This window comes from Amblyomma mixtum, chromosome 3 (genome assembly GCF_055824585.1).
Source record: "Amblyomma mixtum isolate Tamu chromosome 3, ASM5582458v1, whole genome shotgun sequence".
In the NCBI taxonomy this organism is placed as follows: domain Eukaryota; kingdom Metazoa; phylum Arthropoda; class Arachnida; order Ixodida; family Ixodidae; genus Amblyomma; species Amblyomma mixtum.
The window spans coordinates 305634505-305659114 of record NC_143014.1 but is presented as its reverse complement, the minus strand read 5'-3'; the positions used below and the strand labels follow the sequence as shown (position 1 = coordinate 305659114).

General features: G+C 46.1%; 4 protein-coding genes across 4 annotated transcripts; 1 reads left to right on the top strand and 3 right to left on the bottom strand.

Moving 5' to 3' along the window:
• Positions 1–1139: 1139 nt before the first annotated feature.
• LOC149355474 (uncharacterized) lies at positions 1140–9475 on the bottom strand. The gene is made up of 10 exons (XM_089576122.1): positions 9123–9475; positions 5493–5684; positions 4214–4387; positions 3581–3661; positions 2971–3036; positions 2829–2891; positions 2674–2751; positions 2541–2609; positions 1418–1632; positions 1140–1337 (listed from the first exon to the last, which is right to left on the bottom strand). Exons 1-10 carry the CDS (start codon positions 9145–9147, stop codon positions 1140–1142), a joined length of 1161 nt encoding a protein of 386 aa, XP_089432248.1. The 5' UTR covers positions 9148–9475.
• Positions 6479–7947, bottom strand: LOC149355475 (uncharacterized). The gene has a single exon (XM_089583812.1). The coding sequence runs from the start codon at positions 7749–7751 to the stop codon at positions 6768–6770; it is 984 nt and encodes a 327-aa protein (XP_089439938.1). The 5' UTR covers positions 7752–7947; the 3' UTR covers positions 6479–6767.
• A 7059-nt stretch (positions 9476–16534) lies between the features above and the next one.
• On the top strand, positions 16535–18530 carry LOC149355473 (uncharacterized). Its single transcript, XM_089577646.1, has 3 exons — positions 16535–16861; positions 16958–17215; positions 17470–18530. The coding sequence occupies exons 1-3, from the start codon at positions 16642–16644 to the stop codon at positions 18528–18530; spliced, it is 1539 nt and encodes a 512-aa protein (XP_089433772.1). The 5' UTR covers positions 16535–16641.
• Positions 18531–19571: 1041 nt separating this feature from the next.
• LOC149355472 (uncharacterized) lies at positions 19572–22308 on the bottom strand. The gene is made up of 2 exons (XM_089577645.1): positions 21886–22308; positions 19572–21385 (listed from the first exon to the last, which is right to left on the bottom strand). Exons 1-2 carry the CDS (start codon positions 22222–22224, stop codon positions 19937–19939), a joined length of 1788 nt encoding a protein of 595 aa, XP_089433771.1. The 5' UTR covers positions 22225–22308; the 3' UTR covers positions 19572–19936.
• Positions 22309–24610: the final 2302 nt, after the last annotated feature.

Here is a 24610-nt window from a genome sequence, read left to right as displayed (position 1 = left end):
TTTCTGCAGCATGTCTTAGCCAAATCTTGACTACATTTTCAATGTCATTTTTCTTAACTTCACTGAAGCATTTCTTCACTGCCTCTGGAAAAACCATTCATAATGACAGTGATTCATAATGCCCAAATGAAATTCACGCAATCATATGAAGCTGCATGGCATTAAAAAGCATATCACTGAGAAGTACACTGATTGAAAATGCTGCCAAACGCAAGAGTAAACAAGGAACTTTACAGAAACCATGTCTCGGCCTTTTTTTCTCATTTGCAAAGCTACAAGTGTGTCTCCTGCTTCTGTAGCTAACAGATGCATTATTTTCTTAGTTACCAATTGCTGCTCTCAAGATATAATGCTAGGAGCACTGCCCAAGCGAAGCTTGCTAGAGCATGTCTTGCTTTTTTTTATTTCAAACTCTTGCAAAATGGCTTAAGGTGGGACTAGAGGTGTGCTAAAGGAAAGTCGTGGAGAATACGCACTGTCTGATTGATTTCTAGACCTGAGCTTCTTTGAAATGTGCTGCGGCAGCAGGAGATAAAATACTTAATTATAACACTTCCAAGGAAAGAGAAAAAAAATTTCCTCAGTACTTAGGCCTTAATAGCTTTGTTCGCACAGCATTCCTTTCATCTTCCCTTTCTATCAAATGTCACTTGTTCACCTGACAAGAGTTTCATGAAACACTGAATCAGTTCAATGATTCATTTCATTCTTAACCCTGAAGGCTTCTTTCAAGCCAAAACATTACCCAGCTAACCTTGTTCTAAGCCACTCCGTAACTATGCCACCTTTGTGATATTGTGCTGAACTTTTTTTTTTTTAATCTAGAAAAGGATTTTTTTTTACTTATGGGAGAAGTTCTCAAACCGAGTGTTCCAATGTGCTTTATGGGGTTTCTCAAGCACTTCTATTCATGCATGCTGCATCTGCTTTCTTTTCTTTACCCTCTTTATCATGGGGCTAATCATACTATAATGCTTTCAACAACTCTTATGCAATACAGCTATTCATTAATAGAATTGGGGCAGTTGTTGAGAATTTGTACACCCACGTGCCTCTGTTTGCGTCCATATCAAGCTGAAAGCAATGGAAGCAAAGGTAGGCGAGTTCCTCGTCAGGTTTAAAAAGCCATAAGGGTTCCCCTAGAGTGCTGCACAGATATGACATAAACGTAACTTAGTGCAAATGATGTCAGTGACATTGAGTGCAGAGAAGTTGCGCTTCCCTTTCTGTCCTAACCAGCTGTACTCTACAGCCACTTGCAGACTAAGAAGTGCTGCAAGCATTCTTCTTGTTGCTGGGCCTACAGCTGAGCCCCCTAGGCTGGAGAGCTGGTGGAGCTGTAAGGAATGAATATATCATTAATAACGAGCCCTTTTCTATTCATGCTTCAACAACATGCAAAAAAAAAGCACCATACCAGTCGTGTCCTGAATGTCTCGCTACCCGACAAACTTGCATCAAATGTGAGAAATGCTTCTATATCGGTGAATGGAGTTTTCACCAAATCCTCGTGTAGGTCAGACGAAATGTGAGTTCCAGCACTGAGCCTGTCCATAATGGCCTGTAGCTGTTTGCCCTGCTGCTCAACTCTTAGGAGTATAGTTTGATTAATTCTGAGAAGTTGTTCAAATTCTGAAAAGATGAGCATATATGCATAATCAATTAAAAAAAAGAACAGAGTGAACTGGAACACTATAACATGGCAGCAACAGAACTCACTATTCTGAGCAAACACTATTCCTTGACCCAGGCTTGAACTTTTGCTCCAGGCACCAATTTTATGAGGATAAAATAAAATCCAGCCATTGCAATACAATATGATATGTATTGCAATAGATAAATACATATGGCTGTTTTTAACTGCTCGGTAATAAAGTGCCGGACATTTTCATCATAACTTCTGCATTATGCAAGGTTCATGATAATATCACTTATCACTATTCTTACTGGTGGTTGGGCCCCAACATCAAGGTGATTTAAAATGGTTCCTTCCAATGCGAGTTGACATGATAATAAGTTATCTTCCTTCTCATTCCAATCATCGACAGTGAACAAAATGCATACTTACTCTAGTTTCAGAACTGTCTCTGATTTATGCAAATGACCTGCTTCAAAGCAACAATTTTCTAAAACTTGTTCATAGCTAGTCTAAGAAGAACTCAATGACAAAAACTTGTTCTAACAGCCAGCTGAAAAACCCTTTTATTTGAAGCTATATATACTGCTGCTGTATAGAGATGCTATGTAGATGGTAATATATGTGTACTATTGGCAGGAAGAGTTGAGTTCATGCACCACAGTTGACTTAAAATTCGGTTTTTCGAAACATTCATTAGCATATTCTAAATATGCCAGATTATGCTCACTGCTTCCCAAATGAGGAGTGAAACTTGCAATAGAGCTTGAACTGTCTTTTGCTGTTCATTATAATTGAGATTACTTCTTCAGAAAAGTGCGACCACATATCTAGCAAAAACAAAAGCGACTACAGGGGTCACTTGTGTTCACTGACGAAAGGTCGTTATTTCACTCTTGGTTACCTGATTTAAGGGCGTATGTTGGAGCAGGGCTTGACACCAGATGATGGCCACTGGGCCTTGACATATGTGCTGCAGGGAGTGGAAACATCAATTTAATTATAAAACAAAAAAAGTAATGCATTCACAGGCTCACCTGGATGGAAGTGGTCATTGCCAGGTCTTGTCGGGTGCGCAGGTAGCATCCTCTGTGGCTCGTGACTTCCATAGTCATCTGACCATAATGAAACCAGAATTAAGTCTCACATAGGAACGGTACACCTGGAAGTGCCACTGCAGCAGTAAACTTACACTGTGACTGGTATCCTCTTTGGTCGCCTGGGATACGACTGTGCGGCATGCTGGAAGCGCGAGCTGAGGAATGCAACAGAAAGAGGGTGCTATATTATAACCAGCTGATGCACAATATTACTTCCAAGCATGTACAACTTACAAAAGCTCGGCAATCCTTGGCCGGGGCTCCTGGATAAATAATCTTCTTGACTGTCCCGGCTGTTATCTGTACATACAAGATATATTTGAATTAAAAATAAAAAACAGCTGCTGAGCTCGAGAGAACTTCTAGGCTTGGATTCATAGATGAATATCTAAATATACGGACTGACTTCAACCTGTGCATGCAACAAATCTTAAAATTATATCAGTCAATTAAAACTGCTTTGCACTTAGTACAAAAAAATTGCATTAGTTTGAAGCAAATGAGTAATGTGATGATGCTGCCATCATAAGAAGAGTATAGAGACAGCTCTACCTGCTCAAACTGACTTCATGGCACTACTCTTAATTCGCTTGTAACCAAAGCCTTACTCATGTAATGCAGTTCATACCACAGGACAACAAATTTTCTGCTTGAATAATACAGCTGACCCTTGATAAATGGAACTGTAAAACTTCAAGAAGTGTTTGAAATATGTGATGCTCAAATAACCAGTGCCTTTTTAACACATTTAAAGCTAGAACCAAAACTCCATGAATACAAATTAACAGACCATATGATTTCTATATTCATTATAATGCCTGCGTAACAAACAAAAAGATCATACCGTGAAGTTGAACGCTGTCCGATGAATACATAGCTCCTGTTGGTTCCTTTCGAGGCCTTTTATTGCTGTCATTTCTCGCTCCTTGAATTAAAATAACAGCAAAATGAGTAGAACTGCCACTCAAATGCAATTTTCGGTACTCACATTATAAAAGATGTCAAATAACCTGAACCACAGCCTTTTAACTGTTCATGAAAGATTTATCAGAATTTGCCCCCGTTATACTAAGAGAATTTTCACTATGAGCCTTGTCTAGTTTTTCTGCACACAACATGTTGCAACATTTAAGCCTCTTCACCCAAACAAAAGTGAGCAATAAATAGAGTTTGAGAGCTCCAACTTTGTTTTGGTTCACAGCTTTTCACTTTGAATTCTTTAGTGCATGCCATGCTTGGAAGTTTATGAAATGAAAAACGGTTGACGAGCACAAGATAATGACTGTTACTTCAAAGTGCACATGGCAAAAAACTTTTCCTCGAGAAAAAATGGATCATCAATCTCAAACTTTGTCTGCACTACCAGATCACTATAGATTTGTGCAGAATCTTTATATTAACAGTTAAGACATAGGATACAGAACCTTTGCCCCTCAAGTGTAAGATTGCAAAAAAAAAAAGAGCTATGAACTCTTACTTTTCATCATAACTTGTGGTGGCTTTGGCAGGTTCAGCTCATCATCATCCGTATCTGAGCATTCCAAATGTCTGGCTGTTTTTTTCCTCCTTCCCCTCCCGAGGTCATCTTCACTTTGGAGGTCAGACGTGTCTTCTGCCCTTCTCAGGCGTTGCCTTGCATCACCATATGTGCCTAAAAGTATAAATGGTGTAGAGCACTTTCCGTCAGTATCATGAAAGAAAGTTGTTTGCGTTTATTTTTTTCTGTGCAACCCAGTTGCTGCTGCTACCAGCTATAGAGATGCCATCACCTCAGCACCTTAATACTGTTACAACTGGGTTTGACTGCCGCACGTTTAAATGGCACATATTTCTAAAACTGAAAAATATAAAAATAACCATTACCCACTGAAATGTGCTGAACATTTGCCACATACAATTTACTTGGCCCTGGTTGCCTATACAAGGAGTACAGTGATAATGAAATGCTCTAATCTCTTCTTGGCAAGAACTTAACTGGCAGGCCAAGTTCTTTTCAGTATTTAGCACATAGCATGTTACATGCAGTATATTTTTCAAGGCACTTAGCTAACAATGTGCAGCTGTTTCTAGTTTTTCTTGTGACTACAGTTTTGCTATTTCTATTAGCTGTACCCAGAAATCACTAGTGAAAAGAAAACTAATTGATGTCACAACTGGAAGGGCATTAAGGCAAAAAACGATAGGTGGCTGTTGAAATTACTGTCATAGAGAGCAAAAATGTCTTTTTTTTTATTCTTACCAAATGGTCGTGCACAAAATTGGCTAATTTATCAGAATTCCTACAACGCACTGACTACAGAATTGCAGCTACTCAAATTTAACGACTGTGATTATAATGTGAGGATCAACTACACAGGCCCAAAAATTAAAAAATAAACAAAAACAAATGTATTTCAAGGATCGTCTTCGCGGCTGCATAATGAAAGAAGCAAGCAAGGGGTGCATGAACAGAGCAATAGGGCAGACTTTGTGGGTGCACACTAAAGGGGGAAAAAAAATAGGTTGGCATAGATACAAATACGTTTGATACTTATGTCCAGGTACATGATAGACTCAGTTATAAATAATGAATGCTTAGTTGTAATAATCTACTGTAACACAATGCATAATGGCAGATTTCTATTTCAGTAAAGTTTTGCATTACAAGTAAATAAGATAATTTGTTTATGAAAGGCTAAGTATAAGAGCAAGTAATTTAAACATTACAGCCAGCTACAATGCATGAACATAAAATCAAACACAATAATCAATTTTACCAAAGGCTTGCACAGTTGTACATGGCAGTTCTTTCCAGTCTGGGCCCGGTGTTGCTCCAGCCTTAACAAGGCTCTCAACATGCCTCATCTCTGGGGGCCACAAACAAAATCCTTTTCTTGATATCCATCGTTTGTGAATTAATGCAACTGCATCGTCCTCTTCTGGAAACTTCACTACAACGTAGTGATCACCTTATAAAAAAGAAACATACATGCATGTACCATAATTTCTTATGCAAATGTTCAGTAGTATGCAAAACATAGCAAAGCCTCACAAGTATAACTGGCTCTAGAATGATGAAGTCAAAAAATTTATTTTACAAGCACAAAAATAGAACAAATACAGAGATTTGCCATTCAATAATAAAAAGACATCAGCAAACAACACAGCTACAGAATTCGTTACACCCTTCAGCAAAACATCATCTTTAGCACTTTCTAAATGCTGTCTTGCATCGTTACCAAATCTCTTAGATAACATACCCAAAAATGTACCCAGAAGTGTTGTCACTGTCTTGGACTCCACTCTTACTCTAATGGAGCCTTTTTTTTTTTCATTGAATATGTATGTGGCTGTGCTGTGAAATGCTTTCAAAGCTACTCCTAATGTGCTTAATTTCGCTCATGATCTGGGTAATTCACCTCTACATTGCAAAGGCATACTACCACTATTACGATACCTCACCACCCATCTTCAACTCCAGAAAATTGAATTACATTTTATTCCTTTAAACTTAAGCAAACTGTGCCGCCGCGGTGGCTCAGTGGCTATGGTGCTCGGCTGCTGACCCAAAAGACGCGGGTTCGATCCCGGCCGCGGCGGCTGGAATTTCTTTGGAGGAGAAATTCTAGCGGCCCGTGTACTGTGCGATGTCAGTGCACGTTAAAGAACCCCAGGTGGTCGAAATTTCCGGAGCCCTTCACTACGGCGTCTCTCATAGCCTCAGTCGCTTTGGGACGTTAAACCCCATAAACCAACCAAACCAATTTAAGCAAACTGTAGCACTATGCCTGTACAGACCCTCAAGCTTATACTACATTTCATCCCTTAAATTAGCATAGCTGCATCATCAGCAAATTCGAGGTTACTGTTTTTTTCCAGCAATTTTCAGTACCACAAAACCATCAGACTGTCCCCTTGCCTCATTTCCCGACTCCCACTCCATCCATGGAGAACTGTCTGCTATGTAGTGCCAACAATATGCACACTTGTGCCACATGAGGTGTAAAAACAAGACAGCCAAATCAGACACTGTGTGTAATCTAGGCAAATGCTCAAGAGTGGAGGAGAGGAAAAACAACATTCTCTCTCTTAAAAAGCACTTTTAGGCATTTTTTGGCAATGCTGTGAAGAGGCCAGGACGACAGGCTAGAAGGCTGCGAAACTATGCATATACCGAGCATCGAGGATGGACAAGGCGAAGTGTACAGGTCTCTGCACTGGCGAAACTTTCTTCCAATGACACATGGGTCACCAGATGGAAAATGAGCAAAGTTTTCAATCAAAATAACAGACCCATCTAGAAGTGTGCAACAGTTATTTTTCTTGTCAGCTGCAAGCACAAGATTGCCTGGTAATGTTGCTTTAAAAAATTGTGGCCCTTGGCAAGGATCAATGAGCGGCCCTGTCTCATGCTCTGACGTGAAAAGCGGGTAACTTGTTGCCTTCACGTTGCCAGTGAAAACTGTGCCATGCTCTGCCAACCTGTTACACAGCTGTTCAAGAGGGCATTCTGGCTTCCGGAGCATGCGCTTTAAAGAAGACATATAATTTTCAAATGGAAATGCACTCCAAGCATCTAGGGGCCCTAGGTGCAACACATCAGCAGCTAGATGGTACAGCCCATGCACATTATGTGAGGCATGCTGTTGACCATAGACCTTAATAAAGCTGCTAATAAAAAAACTCAGCAGGTCTTCTGCATACTTAACTTCATTTGCTGTAGCAGCACTGCTTGACAGTACACGTATGGCTACATGCAAAGCAAGGAAATTTTTATACATCTCTGGGGGAATTACTGATTGCAAAACAATAGGTCCTGCATACAACAAAAAGAAGCGAAGTTCTGTTGCTTTCCATCTATCTAACTCTGACAGGCCCCTTGGCTTCCTGTTGAAGTCACAAGGCACAAACTCAGCTAAGTTTGTATTTCTCTCTGAAATCTCACTACAGACTTTGCTGCCTACCCTGACTTCTTTTGGACCACGGGTCCATAACAGCAGTAGCTTGCGTGTTACACCTAGACATACAAGGTGCATATAATCGAATGGCACACATTTTATGATGTCTATAGGTAGTTCTTCGATAACTGTTTCACCAGTGTGGTGCTGCTCCTGTGTTTTTGCGCGAAAGCTGTCATTTGTTCGTAGTTGTCTAGGAGCACTTGGAAAGCACACTCTACCTTCACAATATTCTCCTTTTAAAGTACATTTTGGACAACTATAGTAGCCTGTGTGGCTTCTAATATACATCACAAAAGCTTTAGCAGGAGCATCAGAGACTATGGAATGGAGCCTTACAGCAACTGTCAATATGCCAAATGTTATGCCTGTAGACATGAGACATTTCAGCTCGTCCACAAAGTCCCGCAGAAATTCATTTGCACTGTGTGGTTTGCTGTTGCCAAAGAAGACAGTTACAACAAATGGCACTTTCTCACTGATTTGTTGACCCGGCCAAGGATAGTCCAAAACTGTCCTTTAGAGCTTTTTGAGACTGGCAGGCCATCAATGTTGAAACTGAGGCTCAGTTCTGCAGGCAACTCGCCACAGTTGAGCAGCAGCCACCTCAATCCGACTTCAATACCGAAATGACGATATTTTCCTCCTGCACGCTCCAAAATTCCTGCAGATTTCTTTGGAGTCTGAAGTAGGGCTCTTGCAGATGACGGCAGAGAAGAAAAACATGCATGTGTCCGAAGAACTTTCAGCAGCGATGTCACCGCGGCGTGAGATGACTGCGATTGCACTGCCCAAATCTGCAGCTTCTGCCTAAATTTTGTGATGTCATCACTAGCATCACCTATGCCGTCCTCCGTGGAAGCGCCGTCGTTGGAGAAGGATGCAGGAGGAATGCCTCCTTCAACACCGTCCACGCCGGGGCTTTCTGCAGCTTCCCAGACCCACGCCGAGTCATAATCACTGTCAGAGCATGACGAGCAGGCTGCCTCGACACAATAGTGCTCGTCACTGTCGGATGACACACCATAAGTACTGCCTGCCCCAAGATCGCTTGACAAGCGCTTGTTCGCACCAGGCTCGCGTGATGTAGGAGCTCTAGGCAAATCACGCACAACGCACGTTGCAGGGGTCTCCAGTTGACGCGAAGTGGATGGCCCTCCTAGTATTTGATTTTGCTCCAGGTTCAACAGCTGAAGACACGCGTCAACACGCCGTTTCCTCTCCCGGCGGAACTGTCGATCAGAACTTTCAGCCATTTTGAACTTGTCTGGCGGTCTGGCTTAAAAATGGCGCGAATGTGATGTCATTTTTAACAAAAAAAAACAAAGAAAACGGCGAATGCCAAAGAAACAAGCGCAGGCGACAAGCAGTTTTGCCTATCGTGGTGACTACTAAGTTCGCAAGTTTTCCTATCAAAAAAAATTTAAGACATAACGTCAAGCATCTCACCTTTGTTTGTAAGCGTCGCCTCCATGACTTTTTCAGTGCGCTACTTCGCCTTGGAGGAAGGAAAATGCAGATTCCTATGCCCTGGCTTGGCTTGGCTTGAAGAGACTTGACTTGGCTGATTGAAAGGTGGCGTGCATGGAGGAAGGAAAAACAATTTTCCTTCCTCCATGTGGCGGTGACGCAAGGCGCTCATGGGTACCGCAAAGATATGCCGTGGTAAACGACAGATCCGGAAAGGTTCTAAAGTATAACAGTTTTCTAATTTACTGGTTAAGCAAACACAATGCTACATACAGTATACGCAACCAACTCTCGATTGCTGCAAAACAGACACTGAAAGAAAATCATTTCGTTTCCGGAGCCTCGGTGCACTTTTCCGCTGCTCGCGCATTCGCGTACGAAGAAAAGCACCCCGCCTGCCTGCTTGCGCCTGCGCTGCGACGTCGTGTTCACGCGTCGCTGTGCGGCAGAGAAATCTTCACGTAGCGCACAGCGCTGCCCAACTCGATGCCGTTGCGCTCTCGCACAAAAGGGAAAAACAGGCGGTTTAGCCGCGCGAATTTGTCAAGAATTCACCTGTGCGCTTTAGTTACCGCAATAATGACCGTGCTTTAATTACCGCAATAATTACATATAGCTGCAGGAACAACTGCAATCAAAAAAAGGGTCTGTTTGTAACTGCGTCCTCATTAGGTCCTCCAGATGACATTTCTAGGACCCTCGACTAGGCAGCGTCCTCAGGACGTCCTAAAGACACAGTCAAAAATCGTGAGGACGTTTGTATCTTTTGAGGACGTCCTCAGGATGTTTGGTGTTGTCTGGGTTGTTGTGAAGTTGACGGCCGGGCTTCGCCATCATATGCGCTCCACCACGGATTCTTAGCCTGTTCCGATAACCCGTCGAGCATGTCGTAGAGGAATCCTGGACTCGTCAACGTAGCGCCTTGCCGCGGTCGGTGCAACGAGGTCGGCGACCTCGTATTCTGTGCCGAAGCGGTACAGCGGTAGTCGATGCGCTCAAGGTTGCCCTGGCTGGCTGTCGTTATGCTTGCTGTCCGTGAATCGCAGGGGGTGGAAATCGGAGACCAGCGTGCTACACGGCCCTCGGTGAGTTATCTCGCCGCAGGCGCTCTTGGACGACGGCTATCCGCGCCGGAACTCGCCCCGGAGCCCCTATATCGCGAAAAAAATTTAAGCTGGTTTCACTAAAACCGTAGACATCGACGATTAAAAATGATGCTCCTCCTTTCCCCTCTCAACTCGTACACGCGACGCGTCAGAAAAAAAAATGCGCCTCTCCCGTAACCGAGAGTAGAGTAAGCATGAAATGTTTACGGGCCTAACACAGGCTCCATTGCTCAACTTAAGCAGCTGTGACGGTGGCGGCATTGAAATCCAGGACGATGCAGAAGCGTACGCGGACACGACGAGACGCAGGCCTGACAAGAATGTATATGCAGCGCGTTCGAATACTCCACGAGCGTGTATACGTCTGCCTGCCAGAGGGGGAAAGGGCTTGAAGGCCAAGCGGCCGGTCTTTTACATGCGTGAGTGTGGGACCGCAGCGCCATCCTTGGGGAGGGAGCGAAAGTTTTCCGCCGAAAGCCCTTCTCGCCCTCTTTCTTTAAGCGGCCTTCTCTCAAAGCCCCTAACAGATCACGTATGACAACGAAGTGTATTGTGGCATGTATGTGCTTTTTCCACGCGTTATTAGAAATCGGAAATTATAATTCCGTGCATTATCAAATGCACAGCTCGACTGATATCTTGATAAACATTGAGAAGACACTGGCAGCAGTTATTTTTTGTGACTCGTTTGGAGAGCAACCGGCGCTTGTATGCTGGTCCCGTAGGAGGGCTTAGAGAGTCTCGTTGAATCTCGTTAAGTCTCGTACGGTGCCCGGATGTTCTCGTTTCAGAGCCCGGATGAGTGGAATTCAGTGCCCGGATGAGTGGATTTCAGTGCCCGGATGATGGCTCTCGGTCTCGGCGTGACGTCACCACAATGCCGACAACGGGAGCTAAAAGCATTTCATGCTTAAAAGCGTGTGCTGGTGTGTGTGTGTGTGTGTGTGTGTGTGTGTGTGTGTATGTGTGCGGGTCGGTGCGTGCGTTCGTGCGCGAGTGTGTACGTATGTGTGTGTGTGAGTGCATATGTGCGTGTGTTAACCCTGTAGCCCTTTCGTAAATGCTGAGGCGGCTTGACCTCAATGTCGCCTGTCCGCTTCCGATGGAAGAGCACGTTTTCAGATCTGAAATACAACCGCAGTTTACGCGTTTTATGAAGCCGCACATATTCAGGGGGTTCGAGTGACAACAGCACGTGGATTTGTCAACCGTTTTGCATGCGCGTGTTCAGAACGTTATCGTTGAGGTGTCGTCAGTGATGATATTGTTTAGTTCGAAGTGCAACGTGCGAAAAATAAAAATTACGAGAACGGGCTTTGCGTGGTCCGGATAGATACCTAGTCTGTAAAACCACTTCAGTGTTTTCTTCCGCCGGGAAGATACGCCTGTCAGCCGTTTTCGGTATTTCTTGCTCAAATTCCGAGGACCCGCAGTCGGAAAAGATAACAAAAATTTCTGTTGTCACAAGCGATTTTATATATTTTATTACCAAGAACTTGTTGTAAGAGAATTCTGTGCAGTTACTACAGAAATGCACGACAGAAAAGCTACAGTACCACAGAAAAATATTGCAAAACAACAGAAAAATCTGCCATTCCGGTAATACTACAAAATATTTTGTATTTTGACATTGTTCAGTCGTTTTCTCCGACTGCGTCGTTTCACTGCCGTCAACGCCGCTTGTAGTCGAAGCTCTGACACTCGCTCTGAATCATTCCCGGCCTATGCTTGTCACACAAATCTGGCTGTGGTAGGAGCTGCAGTTTCTCACCGAGTACAGCTGTAACATCTTATCGGCATGATGAAGTGCAATATTGCAACAGTTCTGCGTCACACGACGCCGAAAGCAGGAAAATCTTCAACCTTTGGATGGAATGTAGTGCGGTTCGCACATGATTGGTGGCCGTGGCCACTTTGCGAGCCGTAACAAAATTTCTGACAAAACAATGACGGGGTTCGAAGTGTACAGACCGTCATATATTTTCAGGTATCCTAATTCCACTGACAGCAGTGACATCCTGGTCACTGAGCCCTTTCAAGAGCTAAAAAAAACTTAGGGGCGATCGGTTGGATTGATGCGGAAGAAATACGATAGCATTGTTCTTTTACCCGCCGGTTTATTTCAGTTCTTATTCCTCATTAGCTCTCGCAAGCCTTATTTGTGTACATCGCATTCTTCGTAAGGCTGTGCACGCAGACCTACTGTTGTCTGCGAAATTTGTCTTTTCTTCTAGAGGCTCCTTTTTACTCCCCTCATTTTCTCATCTGCGGTTGTTTCTTAACTCCGGCTGTGGTAACTATGCAAAGCGTGCCATAGTGATGATCGCGGCGAGTCTTCGTATACCCCACCGGCGCAGCGGTGCAGCGATGCCTACTAAATCGGCATGTCGCGCTGTTTCAAACACAGTCACCGGCGGGGCTTGCGAGTCCCAGGCGCCTCTTTACGAGCCATTCGGAAAAGAAATAGCTCCCGCAAGACTCATTTTTGCACAGATAGTTCTTGGGGAGGCTGCCTATTTCGCACGTAAGTCAGGCTGCTGTCAGAGTCATTTTGATTTTTGTTGAGTCATTCTTAGTTCGGCTTCTCCTTTATCTTGCCTAGGAGTGGAGAAGGGGAAAGTTTGTAGGCGACCGGTGAAAAGAGGGAAAGACCCCTAAACACGGTTGACACGTGGATGCTTCACACAGACGGCGCCGCCGATGTCGGACAGTTTTCTCATTCATGGCCCTCCTAATGCTATCCGCATTAAAAGGCACAGGCATGCCCAACTATAAGTGCTCGCCCCCTCACTTCTATTTCTTCGTTCGGCGCAGCGCTCGAAATATAATTACTTTTGCTTTTCAACCTAAATTCAAAATCTAATGTGGGAGTTAAGGTGGAAACAAAATACACCAAACAAGTGAAATTAAGCAAATACCTTGTAGATTACCCAGAACAAAGCACAACATAAAAGTTTAAGCATTAGATGGAAATGACAATTTCCTTAAAAACTGAAATTTTAATTCTCGAAGTAATACATCTGGCACTGTAAGATCAAAAGGCAAAGCTCGAACCAACTATAGCAGCTAATTTCTGGAAATGTTAGCGCAACACAAAAAAAACAATCACGAGAAAGAAAGACAAGATTCCGTCCTTCCTATGGCCATGTAAAGCGTCTGTGCAGAATTTTAAGCTCAGAGCTGTGGAGACAAGTGCGGCTCTTATATGACTGGCCTCGCGTTGTGTGCTACAGGCAAGACCCTCAGTGGTTAGCTGAAAGGAAGTTTCGGGTGCAAAAGAAGCTCGCGGCGCATGCTACAGAGTTCTGGTGGCGTCACTTTTTGAGCATCTTACCGAGAACTTCAGGAAGACAGAAGTTGAGCAGCAGAGCTCTGAAGGTGCTCGGCGATGTTGAGGTCGCGGAGGTTGTGAGCAAGGTCTTGGCAAAAAGACCGAAGTTCAGCCTAGAGCCAATAACAATGGATCAGGAGCTCCTGGCTCTGAATAGACTAGTGGCAGGAAAGGCGCCGTCGGAGGACCGCGAGCGATGCCTGCTGGATGTAGTGGAAGCGCTGTCAAGAACAGCTTCTATGAAAGTGTCTGATGCTGAATTCCAATGGCAGATCGAGACCGCTCCGTCGGATCGCGTACGGAGCGCGTCGGAGCGCATAGCTTTGCCACCTCCCATTTTGCGATTGGAATGCGAGTGCTCCCTCGGGAGCGGGACGCCAGCGCCGCAGCGGCGAGCCGCGGAACTAGGCACGCCGCCGGAGCGGACGCCCTGCTAGCTTCGTGTTCGAGTGCGACAGGAGTTGCGCGAGGCGCGATCTCCGCGTTCACAGACGCCGTCTCGGCGAAACAAAAAGGAGGTAGTACGAAGGCCGTAATGTACAACCAAAACCAAAGCGTATGTACAGGATGGTCCACTCTCCATGAACACGCGAGTATGCGGCCGCGGTCTTCGGAGAGCCAGTGAGCCTGTCCCTACCGTTCACGAAAGAAGTTGCTCGCTGCTCGATTTTCCAGCCTTGCGACTGCGAGACGCAAGCCGCTGAACCAATCAGCGAGACAGTCGAGCTTTCGGCAACGACGCCGCCCGCGGACACGCCGAGCGACGAACTGCGCTGCCCCCCGGCCAACGTTTCTCCCTGGCTGCCGTGGTCGTCGCTAAGCCTGTTTTTCATCGATGCCGCAGCTGAGGGCGCTTCGGAATTGGCCAGCGCTGTAGTAAAGGTGCTACTCGCGTCACCGTTTTACTGTGTTCCTCGTCTCATAATAAAATAAAGACATGATCGATTTCTGCGACGGCTCCCACAGCGGAGCTAGCAGGCAACAGGCCAGCCGCACTGGGCATCAGGGAGAAATTTGCTTGTATCGCAGTTATCACTTCTACCAGCGACTCGGTATTGGCCAACGATCCTCAAAAATAATTCATTTTTTTACATTCCTCTACTCCAGGGCTTATTATGAACGCGAACAAAGAATATTAGCGCATTTTTCTGACGCCGGCGGCAGGCATATACAGACCGGCAGCTTCACACTCGCTGTCGGTTTCAGACGAGTCTTCACTGCTGGACTCTTGAGCTTTCAGTGCCCGAGTCGGAACTGTCACTTCCATGAAGCAAAATTAGTGCCGCACGGCTCGAAGCAAGACCATTGCCGTCCACTGTTGACTGGAAAGTGCCCGGCTGTCCCGGCTCGCCCGGCTCACCACGTAGCGACGACAGGAACGAAGCGGCTGCTGCCGGTCGCGACAGGAAGCAGACGCGGCGGAAAAGAAAACGTCACGCGAGGTTCCGGTCAAATCCGCCGATTTCGGCGGATCAAGAATCGCTGCTCCACGGAGCGATCCGGGATTTACGCCTGATCCCGATCTGCCATTGGAACATACAACTCGCGCTCCCATTTTACCATTGGAATACGACTGATCCAAACCGAGCAGAAAAACTTGATCCCGATCTGCCATTGGAATTCAACATGAGTAACGCGTCGTCCTGTCTTCCTTTCTCGCGATTGTTTTTTTCCGTTGCGCAAAAATTTTCAGAAACTATTCACCAACTAGCCCAGCAACAAGTTTTACTTGAGTACAGATGCTAATGCACAATTTTAAAAGCAGAAACTCTTGCATAACTAAATTAAAAAAGATAAATCGCTGTAGAGCTAGCTTAATGACTAAGGAAAAACAAAGATCACATTGAAGTTCAAACTGTACACCATGAAGCGAAAATAAATACATGAACACTTATTTTAAGAGTTTGAAGTGAAGCACTTTCCTTAAACATGTTGAAATGAATTGGACGATTCTAAAAACTGACGGCACGATCAGGAAACACGATCCTAGATAGCTGTGATAGCAGTTGGATTTATCATCGATCATTCTCTGGAGCTTTTCCTTTTATCTGAATACTTTTACTGGGCGGATGGAGGCGGATCGAGGGTGTCGGTGGTTGGGTGGTCGTTCCCCTCCCTGGTTGGGTGCTTCTGCAGGGTGGACGCTTCAATAACCAAGGCTTAATTCACCCAGATAACGCCGGCATTTTCGCCAAGTATCACTGTTAATGCTGTCGCAGAAAAATTGCCGAAGGCTGCTCTAAACTGCCACGAAAATTGAGGAGGGTGTTATTCTCCGGAGCAGTAGTTGAGCATAAATCGCGGCTGAAGTGTACTTCGCAAAAAAAAAAACAAAAAAACATTGCCATTCTACTGCAATTATGCGCGTGTCCCAGAGGCGTTGCTTTATGACCTCTTTTTTGTTCGATCATTCATTACTGCAAGGTTTCCTGAGTTGCAATGCAGAGTTGCAATGTGCGATAGAACTCAGTCCGGTGTAGCGGCACCATTTAACTGTACGATGTGTGCTGATCGAGAAGGGCCGGTAGCCTGATGGCACTCCTCTAGTAAGGCTGCTTCTTCGGGTCTCCATCTTTAGACTTCAATACCTGAATACATTTTCTGCTTCCGAGTGGGGAAGTACAGGAGCGTGATGTCACTCCAGCGGTTTTCATTGAGAATCTTTTCCATATCCAGCACTTTTACGGAATAGCATGTGGCGGAGACCAAAGCTAGGGAGGCAGCAAGGCACACAAGAAATGAGGCTGGTGAGCCGTTGAAATGCAAGCTGTTTACTCTCACGATTTGCTGCAATAAAAGCCAATAAGGGTGCACAGCTTTCTAAACTCGAGGTCAAGTTCGTTCTGGATCTCGACCACCCGCGCTCTGTTGAACCATGCCATAGAAGTTCTCTGGTAACGCGGCAAGATTGTCCCGAAGGATCCTGTGTGGAAATTATACATGGCTTGCACTGACGTCGTAGCTAGGAACCCTGGGATACTGTTCCGCCATGTTGGTGCAGTCGCAGCAGCCGTGGTAGCCGTGGTAGTCGCGTGTACAGTGTTCTGCCAACGGCGTCGCGATGGTTATCTGCGCTGTTGTTGGATGCTCCAACCGCACTTGTTGGGCGAAGTCAACAAACACCAACTTTTTTCGTCTCCCAAAGATCATCGAGCATCAGGGGGACCGTACGAAAGCCTTGTGCGCGAAGCGACGGGATGTGTGGCTGGCTCGGTTAAAACGCGCTGATCTCAACACCGAAAGGACGGGTATACGTGTTTGCGGCGCCCACTTCGTAAAAGGTAAGCCCGTCGCATATGCACAATGTTTATTCAGATGCATGACGTGCAAGCAAGGCGGAACATCTCATTTTAAACAAATTTCTCATGCATTTGTAGGCAGACCATCAAAACTGTGGGAGGAGACGGACCCGGACTGGGCTCCTACGCTTTTGCTCGGCTACAGCGCAAAACATGGCGATCCCGGACGCCACGCTCGCGCGGCAAGACGACGGACCCAGATACGTGTGGCTCAAGCTGTGCTTCAGGCTGAGGCATCAGGTACAATGGAGGCAACGAATCCGGACGTCGTTGCCGCTTCTCCGTCGTCCTCGCCGCGAGCGGAGCCCGACGTCGGTGAAGAAGACTGCGAAACAGGTGAGCGTATTTTTTATTTTGTGCGTTTGAGGCCGGTTGCGGCGAAACAAAAAAGAAATTGGCGAGGGGAGGAGGGACTGAGTTTTTTTTTTCATTCAGGTGGGGCACCCCAGATGTCACCCTCTTGTTTCTTTGCCAGCCTCCTGTCCCCCCTGCCCTACTACAATGCTTCCCCGCACCCCACTCCATATCTCAAGTTAATTTTTTTTTTGCAGCACATGATAAACTACAGAACGAAATTCATTTTGTTGCAGGGATTGCAGTCCAGACTGACCTTAAAATGAGCGACATCGAAGCATTGGAGACGGAATGTGTGGCACTCAATGAGCGTCTTTACACTTCAAGGAATGAAAACAAGCTGCTGGAGTTGACTGAAGATGGCCTCAGATGTAGCGACGCTAAGGTTGTCTTCTACACTGGCATGGCGAATTTCACAATTCTCTATGCACTGTTTAATTTTCTTGAGAGGTTTGTGTCACACAATGCAAATAACTGTTTGGTGAAATTCCAGGAGTTCCTGCTATTCATGATGAAGCTGAAACTGAATTCACCAATCACTGACCTCGTCTTTAGGTTTAATGTGTCGGATGCCACAGTGTCACGTATCTTTTACAAATGGCTGCATTCTGCCTACTCTCGTCTAAAGTCACAAATATTGTGGCCGCAACGAAGTGCTCTGCACCGGACCATGCCACAAGCATTTTATGATTCCTTTGGGGAAAATGTTGCAGTCATAATCGACTGCTTTGAAATAAAGATAGAGAGACCATCTTCGTATTTGCCAAGAAGTGAGACATGGTCTCAGTATAAAGGCAGCAATACGGCAAAATATTTAATTGGCATTGCACCACAAGGCATTGTCAACTTCATCTCTGAAGGCTGGGGAGGGCGGTGTAGTGACAGGCACATTACTGAGCACTGTGGACTTTTAGATAATTTACTTCCAGGTGATGTAGTGCTTGCAGACCGAGGGTTCAATGTGTCCGAAAGTGTCGGGTTTTACTGTGCTAAACTTCATGTACCAGCATTCACAAAGGGAAAGAAGCAACTGTCCGCAGCAGACGTTCTGACCACGAGGAAGCTAGCTAATGTGAGAATCCACGTTGAGAGAGTTATCAGGCTTATCAGAAATAAGTATGTTATTCTGAAGGCCACGCTGCCTATTGACTATGTTGTTTGCAGACCTGGAGATAATTTGACACCTCTCGACAAGATTGTTACCGTTTGCTGTGCACTTTCCAACCTATGTCCTTCAATAGTAGCATCACTAAAACAGTGCGATGAAGACCAGGTGCCTTTCTTGGCTGGGGAATGATAATGGAAGTTATAGGTTTTCAGACCCACCAAGAAACTTTTTTTTTAGAAGTAATTTCACCTCAGGGGGTGGATTAAAATAAGTGTGCTGCATTAGCTTTTCATCGTCATCATCAACCTGACTATGCCCACTGTAGGGCAAAGTCCTCTCCCATGTCTCTCCAATTATCCCTGTCCTTCGCCAGCGTGCACCCACCAAACCTTCCGACGCCCCCTGCTGCCCTTGCGTTCTCTTGGAATCGACTCCATTACCCTTAAGGACCAGCGGTTATCTTGCCTTCGCAGTACATGCCCTGCCCAAGCCCACTTCTTCCTCTTGATTTTGACTAGGATGTCATTAACCCACATTTGTTCCCTCACCTACTCCGTCTACTTCCGATCTCTTAGCGTTACACCTATCATTTTTCTTTCTATGGCTCGCTGCGTTGTCCTTAGCTTAAGCTGAACCTTCTTTGTTAGCCTCCACGTTTTTCTGTCCCATAGGTGAGTACCGGTAAGATACAGCTGTTGTACGCTTTTCTCTTGAGGGATATTGGTAAACTGCCATTGATCTGAGAGAACCTGCTATTTGCGCTCCACCTCATTCTGACCCTTCTAGTTACTTACCTCTCATGATCCGGATCAGCAGTCACTACCTGCCTTGAGTAGACATATTCTCTTACTACTTCCAGCACCTTGCTACCAAATGTGAACTGCTGTTCCCTTGCTAGACTGTTGAACATTACTTTGGTTTTCTGCATGGTAATCTTTAGACTCACCGTTCACCTCCTGAGTGACTTAGCAAGGCAATGTCATCAGCAAATCGCAGATTATTTAGGTACAAAGCTATCCATGGCACTGTATCTTGCATCGTTTTGTACCGTCAGTGTGGTTGCCCCTCAGATTTTTGTCAATGTTGTGTTGTTTCTGCTCCATTTGTCGTTTGAAATGCATACATTTGCAGTCGCAGCATGGTAAAGATGAATATTCCTGTTAATCATCAACAATAAAGAAAAGGAGCATGATTGACATTATTCCTTTCTTTCTATTTTGTCTCCATGTCTTAAGTATACCATACTTTGTGGCCCGCATTGAATATATACACCTCTTGAACATACGAAGCAGTGTTACTGCCTTTACCACTACACATAATGTAACATCTTGAGATGTATAAATTTTTCTGATTTGATGAAAGTTGTAGATGGACTCCAATAAAGTGGTTTTACAATGCAACTTGAACACATTTTTGTATTCCTGCAATTGCCAGCTGTGTGTTATGTTCAGTGTTGTTCTTGATGCTGATGTGGAAAGATGAATAGTGCCTTGACACAGAGGGATTGAAGAAGGCAGGGTATATTTTCTTTTTATCGGCAACAGAGAAGCTGGAAGCCAGAACTGCACTTAAGTAAAAGAGCGAGGGAAAACAGGCTAATCACTCTTGTTTTCTTTGCACTCAGGACAAAACCATTTTTTTGCTCTCGGCTTGCGCTTGAGTCCAACACAGGAAAAGTGGAACCACTTGTACTGGCATGACGCACTGTCACAAGCAATCATTTTGCCAGTATCCGGTCCACGGCAGAAACAGTATTCTACACCGTCAGATGGCTTGTCCTCAAGACTGTTTTGTTGCCGTGTGAAATAGCGGCTGAACAGTTCAGGTAAAATTACCCTCTGAAAAAACTGCCGCGCACGAGCAAATATGTCAGTGCAAAACGGCTCATCACACCTTATTCTCTCAATGTGTAACACATTCGGTCCCCACACCACGAAGTCACAGAATTCAACCTGGCACACTTTCATCTGAGTCTGGATTTGATAGTAGTAAGCATGACTTTTGTCAAGCTTAAGTGTTCCATTGATGTCACTCAAACACGAATTCTTGGTGGTGATCTCTTCACCGTCTTTCAACAAAAATGGGCACTTCAACTCCACAACACCTCTCCCACAGCAGCTGCATGTGACTATGGCATCAGGTGATGCGCCAACAAATGGGTAAGCAGTGCTCAGGTGCAGCCCTGACCTTCGACACTGGAAGTCGTGGTGCTTGGTGGCTTCTTTAGCTTTGTAAGCCTCTAAAGCATCTTGCTCATGTTTCCGACCCCACATAACAGCAGGCACATTGAGAGAATTTTGTTCAGGATAACATAACGACTTCAACAGTGACAAGCTGGGGCTCTCAACACTTGTGTGACACACCCTTTTCATTACTGAAGCTGTCACTCTGCCAGCTCGGTAAAGGAACCAGTCCGATGAGTTGCTCTGGTGCCTTGTTGCAGCCTCAACTGACTTTACTGTGTCCTCTCTGACTGCAAATGTGGACAGAAAGTCGTTGGCCTTCTCCACAAGCACGTCAAGATCATTAGCCAAGTTCTCCTGTGAGTACAACTTCCTTAAGTGAGCAGGTTGTGTCCGTACAGGCTCCTGAAAACACTCGTTATATTCTGGCAGCACAGAAAATAGCGCAGGTACAACGTTGGTGTTTTGAAAAGCTCTGTAAAGTTCTCCAAGTTCTTCTTCTGTTGGTGGTGGGATATCCATTCGTTTCTTCGCTTCACTCTCATTTGAAGTGCTGCTGCTGATTGTATCATCCAGCTTTCGCTTTTTCATCCTGGATGAAGTGAAGTTGATATCTTTAAGCCTCTTGAATTGCACTTTCTCCACATAGGCAGGAAGCCAGATGTTGGTCTTCGAGGTGCAGCTGGTGGCGTTTTTCATTTTCACTCCGGTCTCAACGGCATAAAGGCAGGCTCCCACATGAGAACAGGCCTCTCCTGCTCCTGCCATACACGTGCAGTGGGCTGTGAGCACAGCCCCACTTTTTTTGCACAGAATCCACACACGTAGAGGCTGGTCTCGCAACCTTTGTGAATGGTTCACCTGCAAGGAAAATATGGCCAAGTCCAAATTAACATTGGGCACATCTCTGCACAGGTGCACATCACTGTCGATCTTGTCGCGCTACCGGACCGTCGAAAACGGCAACAGCGATGAGCTTGATCAGTTAAGGAAGGCCATAAAAACTGCGCGACGCAACAGGCGAGACCTAAATTGTTGTTCGGCAAATCTGTAGCGAGCGATAACAATCTTCACGCGTGACCCGTTTCTTTTTCGCGCAATAACTTGTTAGGTTGCCAAAACAAAACAAATCAGCAACGGTTCCTTTCATATGCCCACAAAAATAGAATGACACGTGATGAAAAATTTGAAATCGTCCAGGTACTGTACATACGAAGAGAAATGAATCACTAGCCTGACCGTTAGTAAACAGTCCTTTTTAGAACTTTACTGAGCGAGTGCTTGCACTCAGTCCCTTGTGAATTCAATAAACGTTATTATTTTACTCTCATCCTTAGTAAGATCGAAGTCCTGCGGCTTACCTCTCCAAGTAGAAGTACCTTGTCATCTTGCAGTTGTTTTGCAGACAGCCCCTTCACCCAGCCGCTAGTGAAATAATTATGCGCCTCGGTGGCCTTAAATGCCTTCATTTCCTCGAGGGTCAGGAAGTTTGCCGAGAAAACGAGGTAATTGACGATGTCGCCGTAACAAACCTCCGGGAATACGTCGACATCGCTTGTCGTGTCTGTTCCCGGCCGCAGCATGAAGGGGTCGATGTTATTGCAGAGACGAACTTTTTCCGCATACCGAACGCGCTCAGACCCCGTTAGATCTGAGCGGTAGGTCGCGTCTAATGGCTGCTTACTGACAAGCGGCGGCATGCTAGGCAAAAGGCAAAATTGCACGTGTTACCTCCAGCGAACACGACTAAACACATGCGGCCCGCACTCCGCCGACTCCGCTCACTGCACCAACATGTCCGCCGCCGCGCGCGCCGCCGGACGTGACGTCACATGCAAGCCATGTATAGGGGGAGTCTTCCGCCCCACACTCCCATTCCGCGGATGCAGCGTTTCCGCTCGCTAACCGCGGAGGGGTTAGTGCTCGGGGGAACAAAGGGAGGGACGACAAAGCTTGTGCACTCATATGCTATCTGTTACACTTACAACTATACACAGAGGGGGCCAGCTAGCTACAGAGCATCGGCGAGGCATTCCCCAGAAATAGAAGGTTATAAGAAGGGCTTCCGACTTACCGGCTGGGGTAGGGGCGCGACTTCAGAGGTTTCGGCTGCGAACGTTGGTATGCGCGGACAATGGTGGCCGGGTCTTCCCGTGTGCGCCGCATTCTTGGGCGCCAAGCCATCCCAGGGCATTTGCCGAGCGAGGTGACGACAGTGCGCGTTTGCTGCACTCGTTTTGCTTCATAGAACCAGAAGTCCAGCGGCAAGGCGCGACGGATCTTCCGTGCGCCTGCCGCGGCAGGTGACGACAGCGTGCGGCTGCAACTGCCCGTAACGCTTGCCGGGTCCCGGAGACTGACCGGTTGCGCCGAGGTCAGCGTAGCCTTCGAGGTGGCGCTCTCGTCGCTGCTTTCGCTTTCCCCATGAGGGAGATTTCTTCCTCGCCCAGCCGTTGCTGTCCTGACGTGCGATGATCATGATGACGGTCGGCCGCGTCGAATCGGAGCGGGAACAGGTTTTCCACACCTGTACACCATGGATTTACATCTGCTTTCTGATCGGTCCGTGCATATACTCTTGAACTTGAGCCGCCATACACTTGAGGAGGAGGAGGAGAAAAAGCTTTGCTTACTATAATGGCAAGAGAGAATAAGCATTTATTGTGCAAAAGGAGACCGGAGCGGATTGTGCTTGAGGTCCTCAGTCCAGGACGCCAGTAGCTTTCGCCGACGCTTTGGTGATGGCGACTTGCGGCTCCGGATCTTCCAGGGCGCCGGTGGCCAGGGTCACCTCCCATGGCTTCAGGATCGTGTTATGCGGCTTCAAGTAGTTGGATTTAGCAGCGCATGTCCATGCTGTGTGTGTGAATGTGGGAATATTAGCACACCAAGGATATGTATCTGAGTAATGTTGGGTGAATGTTGTGTATACATGGTGGAGATTGGGGCAAATGAGTGTTTGGATGCGTCTTAGCTGGTAGGGTTCAGCCGCGGAAAGTTGCTTATGTGGCGGGCGGTAGAGACGCCTATTTTGGCAGAGGGTCTCTATGCGGGTGAAAAAATGGGTCCAGAGTGGTAGGGAGTAGAGTCAGTGTGCCCCGCTTGGTAGGTACAAAATCTCGAGCTAGGGCATAGGCCCTAATATTGCCATCGAGACCTGCACGTCCTGGCACCCAGGTGCTGACATGATCTTGACCATAATGGAGGTTTAATTGAAATCAGATGGGTGGTTTCCTCATTCCAGGGCCCCATTGGCCTTTGCTGCCTCGCGGACTTGAACTCACCTCTTTCACGGAAACAGCCAAGTGGCGATAGCGAGCGCTGCTTTGTAAATTAAATTTGACGGAGTCTTGCATGAACTTCAAACATTTCTCTCCTGTCATCCCAAAATGATAAGCGGAAGGAGCAAACCTTAGTGGCTAGAATTGAATGCACGCCCCCGGACACATTACCGAACAGGCTATCACCGCAAATGAACGAACGGCTTACACAGCACATTAAGAAAAAGAAACCCGGTTGGCGAGGAGAGTAACTCCGAGGAGGGGAGTAATCCCATATATATGCGCACGGCACACCTCTTGCCTCATATGCGTATCGTGTGCATATTCAGTGCACTAACTACTGAGAAAGAGGGGATGAACCGTGGCATTGCAGTGCACGAAAATGGTGCGGAAACGACGCAAACGCAATATGACTTGTTTTTCACAGTGGGATTTTATTTAAAGCCATTGAGAACACTGCCACTGTCCGTGCCGCAGCGAATAGACAGTTGTGCATAATGAAAAAGGCTGAGTGTAGCTGGAGTGATTGGCAGCTGAGAAACGCACATATGTAGAACGTACTTCAATAAAATAAATTGGTGCTTAACGTCCCGGGACGACACATGGACCATGAGGCACGCCGCAGCGGAGGCCTCCGAATTAATTTATACCATCTGGTGTTATTTACCGTGCGCATTAACAACAGTACACAGGCGTGCTTGTATTTCGCCTCTATCGTCGAAATACGCGGCCGGCGCGGCGCGGATCGAACCAATCGAACCCGTGACCTTGGAATCAGCAACCGAACTACAAAGCCACTGAGCCA

Bases quoted from the DNA above. Each gene is read 5' to 3' on its own strand.
- LOC149355473 (XM_089577646.1), top strand. From the start codon at position 16,642: ATGGTTATCTGCGCTGTTGTTGGATGCTCCAACCGCACTTGTTGGGCG. The intron at 16,862-16,957 runs GTAAGCCCGTCG...ATGCATTTGTAG, and splicing joins CGGCGCCCACTTCGTAAAAG to GCAGACCATCAAAACTGTGG. The intron at 17,216-17,469 runs GTGAGCGTATTT...ATTTTGTTGCAG, and splicing joins TGAAGAAGACTGCGAAACAG to GGATTGCAGTCCAGACTGAC.
- LOC149355475 (XM_089583812.1), bottom strand. From the start codon at position 7,751: ATGCACCTTGTATGTCTAGGTGTAACACGCAAGCTACTGCTGTTATGG.
- LOC149355474 (XM_089576122.1), bottom strand. From the start codon at position 9,147: ATGGAGGCGACGCTTACAAACAAAG. The intron at 3,037-3,580 runs GTATGATCTTTT...TTGTATGTACAG, and splicing joins GGACAGCGTTCAACTTCACG to ATAACAGCCGGGACAGTCAA. The intron at 2,892-2,970 runs GTAAGTTGTACA...TGCATTCCTCAG, and splicing joins CCAAGGATTGCCGAGCTTTT to CTCGCGCTTCCAGCATGCCG.
- LOC149355472 (XM_089577645.1), bottom strand. From the start codon at position 22,224: ATGCCGCCGCTTGTCAGTAAGCAGCCATTAGACGCGACCTACCGCTCA. The intron at 21,386-21,885 runs GTAAGCCGCAGG...TTTTCCTTGCAG, and splicing joins AGGTACTTCTACTTGGAGAG to GTGAACCATTCACAAAGGTT.